This window comes from Lactuca sativa, chromosome 7, assembly GCF_002870075.4.
Source record: "Lactuca sativa cultivar Salinas chromosome 7, Lsat_Salinas_v11, whole genome shotgun sequence".
NCBI lineage: Eukaryota > Viridiplantae > Streptophyta > Magnoliopsida > Asterales > Asteraceae > Lactuca > Lactuca sativa.
Window position 1 is genome coordinate 185,902,994 of NC_056629.2, and position 5,550 is coordinate 185,908,543.

The following is a 5,550-nucleotide window of genomic DNA, read 5'->3' on the forward strand; positions in this document are numbered from 1 at the left end:
TGGAGTTGGGTGGTGGATGGACAGACATTGGCAGTGGTGGTGGTTTGTGTGTGTAGATTTCTCCCATGGTGGTCAACATGGTGTCAAATAGTAGTCTTTTGATCTCAAGATATGTTGGGGTGGTTGTTATGGTGGTGCTAGTGGTAGTAGACAGTGTTGTTGGTAGCAGATGATGGTGGTGATGATGCGTAAATATGAGAGTTTCTACGACAATAATGACCGACTAAGAGGATGCAAAATTTGATGAACGGTTGAAATAAAAAAAAAACATAAGTAAATAGAAGCATTAATAAACATAAAAACAAAATTAGGACATAATCATACATGTAAATATAAGGGCTTTTATAGCAAATACCCCTTGTTCTAAAGCAAAAAGAGGTTTCAAACCTCATTAAATTTGCATGTTTAACAAAGAAGTCTTTGGCAAATATGGGATTTAAGCATAATATCAAAATCTTTAAACTTATTGAAACTCTAACTAATTATGCTTAAACAAGTGAAAGAAAGAACAACAGAACATCTATTTAACTACTAACAAGCAAAACCCAAAACTATACATGTCATGACTAGCTGCTCCTGCTACAGTTTTGATTTTCCTCCAACTTAACAACTTACGAGAGAAAGGAAGGGAGATAATACACAAAGAATATGAGCAAAAAGCACAATTTCATTTGTGGTTTTCCAAGTCTACCCCATCCAAATTCAAAACCTATATATATATATATATATATATATTTTGTCAATGGGTTTTTGATCTCATGGCCCACAACCCAACACTCTTATATCATACACCCTGCTTACTACTTTCTACTTGCTAATAAAAAAAAAAAGGCAAGGCACCATCTTTAATTACAAATCAATCATCATCCTCATTCATGTCAAAAAGCGAGCAACACCTTCTTTCCATTTTTCTTTTTCTTTGTTAGGACTTAGGACACCTGTCAGTTGAGTTGTTGATGAAAATCTGCCATCAAAGATATCATATTAAATTAATAATTAAATACCCAGTTACTGAAAAATGAACTCAAAGAATTCCGATTCCGATTCCGATTCCGATTCTCACCCCGTCGTAATTGCACATAAAACCGTCGGAAATGAATATTTCCAACTTTATATATTTTCTTATATACTAAATGCAATATCTTTTTTTTTTTTTTTTTTTTTTTTTTTGAATTTTTAAAATCAGTTTTGAAAGGGTAAAACTACATATAATTCATTGTTTGGCTTACCTTACTCAATCTATGCCATTCAACTTGTAGGTGAATGAGCTGCATCTGCATCTGCATCCGATCCATCTTCAGATGAACTATCACTATCTGAATCTGCATAATCATTTATCAAACAAATACATTACAACAAAACTAAACTACTCAAAATGTTGATTATTACAACTTAAGAATCAAATTAAATATAAAAACTTACCACTTGAAGATGATCCAGAATCACTACTAGAACTGCTTGAACTACTAGACCTACTACTGCCAACCCCATTATCTCCTCCTTCACCACCACCACTTCCAGCAATGCTCTTCTCACCTCCTTCAACACCATTAACAAACATTCACAATTTAATATCAAATCAATAACATCATTCATTCTTAGATAGATAAAGATAATCTTACTTGTTTTATTATTTTCTTTTGGGGCCTCCATAGTGGATGTCATAGGGTTCGGGTTCTGCATTTACATCTTAAAATGTAAAATTTGGAGGATAAAAAGAAAAAGAGACAGTAGTATAATGATATAATCTTACTTGTAACACAGTTCGATTAGCTTGTTGAGCAAGTTCAGCTCTCCTTCTGTGTTTACTCAAACTCTTCTTGTAATTTGTGACAAACCGATCGAGTTCCCATAGAGTTTCTATATCAACACTATCGATATCAACTTCAATCTCATCATCATGTTGAGAAAGTGAAGTGTTCTTCTTTTTGATGATTTGGACAATGTTGTCGAGCTTTTCGGAAGGTAGGCTTTGAAGATTTGTACTCAGTTTTTGCTTCTCTTCATATGTCATGTTCCTCTTGTTGGGATCTTTAGCTTTGGGTTTCTTGGGTGCTGGTGTCCTACTTGGAGGGGCAATTTTGGGTTTTGGACGATTCATGAAAGGTAAAGACATGGATTCTGACCTGTACAGTGTTCTTGATGGAGCATGTGCAAAATGAGGAGCTTTTCTTGAAGTGGGTGTTCTACTTGTTGGAGTTGGAGTGTTTGCATCATAAATCATTCCATATCTCCAATCTGGGTTTGATTCAGATTCAATCACTGACCACCTTTCTTCAAAAATATTTGATAATTGTTCTGCCATAACATGTACATCTTGTCCTTTTGGATTATATGTCATGGCGTTGTAAAAAGTCAGCCTCACATCCTCTGCAAACTCCATGGGAGACTTGTAGAAGTTTTGAGCAAGTCGACTCTTAATTGTGCCAAAATCCATCGGGTGTTTGATTATGTCATGGTAATCATGGAGTCCAAGAAGCTTTGCATTAACAGGTTCGTTAAACACCCAACCATGTTTGTGCTTCATCAGCCTCTGAAGCAAATTGTTGCAGTTCTTGAACATTTGATTCCTGTGTCTTTCATGTCCAGAAGAATAATCTGATTCCTTGCTGTGTTTTCTTCCACCATTAGCTTTCTGCCTCTTGTTGGTTTCAGGTGGTAATCTGTCTTTTCCAAGAAGGAAATCTGAATTCCTGTAATACTGATTAGCCTTTGGTGTCCTTTTTTCTTTTTCAACAAACTCACCGACTCCATGGTTGTTATCCACAACTGATACATTGAGTTGCCTAAAAGGCCTCATGTCGGTATTGGGAGCCGAACCCATATCAGAATTCAGTCTCATCAAGGCTCTCCTGTCCACAAAATCAGTACCCATTTCTGAATTCACTCTGAGCAAAGCTCTCCTCTCGATGATATCATTACCTGAATACTGTGAATGACTGTAAGCTTCAACGTCGGCAGGAACAGCAAGAACAGCGGAGAAGGTGGTTAGCTCAGCTTCTTTATCTTCAAGTTTCTGAGATACACGTCGGACTTGATTAAGCTCGGCTCTCAGCTTCTCTCTAAGCTCGATAATCTCATTCTTAGCCTTCGCCGCTTTTAAATTAATCCTAACCCGATCGCCGACAATAACAACAACCGGTTTTATCACACCGTTCCCGGTGGGCTGATTTGGGGAAGCGGCAATTTGAACCGAATGATCATCTGATACCTCTACTACCGGCGATAGAGTATGTTGATGTTCCGAATTCGCGTCTTCAGTAGCTAGATTTTGCTCGTTGTTTGAGGCAGTGGGTGGAGAAGTTGGATTGGATGTGTTGGTTCTGGTAGTAGGCGGAGATGTAGCGGCGACGGTGTCGGTTGTGGTTGGGGAGGAGGGGGCAGCGGCGGTGGTGTTCTTCGCGATCCTTTTGAATCTTCTCGTGTAGACTTTATTACCCTCTCCCCACTTACTCTTTCCTTTGCTTATCTTGTCCGCATCTAATATCCCTGAAGCCATACATATACGAACACCCCCGCCGGCCGCCCCGGAGAACGCTATAACAAAAATCGCAATCGAAAAAGAAAATTCAGAAAAATTTAAATCCGATTTCTTCAGAAACGAAGAAATCGAATCCGATCAACGAGGCTAGGGTTCAAACCGACGAAGAAACGGGATTATGATTTAATCAAACACTAGAATTTCAAACCTTCTAAATTCAAGCCCTAGAATTCCAAAAAATCCGACCATAACATCAGATCTGGGACAAAATCGTTCGATTCAATGGAAAACAGAGATCAAAATCGGTACGGAACTAGGGTTTTCAACGGGTATGATGATCTACCTAATCTGGAACGAAAGAGGGAAAAGAAAATCAAAAAAAATTTAAAAAAATTAAAATAAAATAGAAAATTAGAACATTAGAAAAAAAATTAAAAATTAGGGTTTGGAGTTCTTGGGGAACCGAAAATCAAACAACGATTCAGAAGGGAGTAATCGATCCGAACTCTGCTCTCTTGCTGATGAAGCGTTAGTGGGGGATTGTGAATTTGGGAAGAGTCACGCGCTTGTGTTTGCGATTGACCAAAGACGATGAACTGTTCTTTCTGCATCAGCTTAAAGGCATTGTTTATGTGGTTTTTATGTTTTTGTAGACGCGCCTTTCGATGGAAATTGGGGGTTTTCTGCCACGTAAACACATTCGAGAGGTAAGTTGCAGGAATGGTCCTTCCACTATTGTCTCTTTATTTTCTGTTCACAAGAAAAAAAATGCTTTACAAAATCAGCCTTTTCCATTATTGTCGGTTTGGTAAAAGTTATACTCATAGGGCATTCTTCAGCCGAAAATCCTTTTTGGTGTAATTTAATTCAATCAACATCATTTTCAAATAACATGTGATGTTAAGAATCTACCCTAATAAATGAAAATGACTTTGCCACATGTACTCTTCTCATTCATTTGGACACATGGCATTTTCTAGAAATTTTAAATTTTTCTATTTTCCACTTGTCATTTTATTGTATTTTTGATTTTATTAAATTAAAATCCACATTTAATATATAAGGTAATATATATGTAAGGTATTTATTAGAAAATGGTTTATATATGCAATGTATCTAATGCATTAAAGTCTTATTAATTTTAATAATTCAAAAAATTTCTTATTTTTCTTATAAATTTAAAGTTTTCAAATTGTTAAAATTTTATATTTAATTTTTTTTAAATAAACTCATGTAATACATGGGTCTCACACCTAGTAGTGTAATATAAAAGGGAAGTGATTTGTACACAACAGTTTTTTATCATACATAACAATTTATATATTATATAGTTGTACAATACAAAATTTTAAAACATCAATTGTTGTGTATGGAGAAAAAAAGATAATGTTACTATATATTATATAAAATGCGTTTTAATATATATATATATATATATATATATATATATATATATATATATATATACTTATAAATGAAACATTTTCTCTTTCACCACATTCATTTGAAACCTTCATGACTTTTCAAATTCTTTCTTATAATTTGGTTAATGAGGTTAAATAAATATCAAACCTAAAATGTAATCATATATAAACTAAATTTCAATATTAAAAGAATATATTTTCTTATACTTATAAAGTTATGTTTTTAACTTTTAACATATTATACTTAATTTATTAGGTTTAACATGTTGTTGTATGTAAACCATTATCATTTTAAAGCTACAACTGTTGAAAATTTTGTATAAAATACTTAAATTGTTAATTTAAATACAACCATACAAGATCAACTTAAACATAAATTTTAGTTTAACTTAAACAACCGAAAAATTATTTTGTAAATAGTTAAAAATGATAAATTATAGTGTCTTTTTAATAATGATTATAAGTTGGTTAATAAGACTAAATAAGTATCAAACCTAAAGTGTAATCATAAATAAACTAAATTTCAATATTAACATAATATTTTTACTTCTACTTATAAAGCTATGTCTTTAACTTTTAACATATTATACTTAATTTATTAAATTTAATATGTTGTTTTATGTAAACCATTATCAGTATAAACCT

The 5,550-nt window shown here is 33.7% G+C and overlaps 1 protein-coding gene across 1 annotated transcript; it reads right to left on the reverse strand.

Annotated features, from left to right (window-relative positions):
• Positions 1-286: 286 nt before the first annotated feature.
• On the reverse strand, positions 287-4,120 carry LOC111913599 (transcription factor GTE4). The gene is made up of 5 exons (XM_023909328.3): positions 1,754-4,120; positions 1,623-1,677; positions 1,423-1,539; positions 1,230-1,322; positions 287-964 (listed from the first exon to the last, which is right to left on the reverse strand). Exons 1-4 carry the CDS (start codon positions 3,497-3,499, stop codon positions 1,249-1,251), a joined length of 1,992 nt encoding a protein of 663 aa, XP_023765096.1. The 5' UTR covers positions 3,500-4,120; the 3' UTR covers positions 287-964; positions 1,230-1,248.
• Positions 4,121-5,550: the final 1,430 nt, after the last annotated feature.

Coding starts and splice junctions, on each gene's coding strand:
- LOC111913599 (XM_023909328.3), bottom strand. CDS start 3,499: ATGGCTTCAGGGATATTAGATGCGGACAAGATAAGCAAAGGAAAGAGT. Junction 1,678..1,753: donor CTAATCGAACTGTGTTACAA/GTAAGATTATAT, acceptor ATGTAAATGCAG/AACCCGAACCCTATGACATC. Junction 1,540..1,622: donor AAAAGAAAATAATAAAACAA/GTAAGATTATCT, acceptor ATGGTGTTGAAG/GAGGTGAGAAGAGCATTGCT.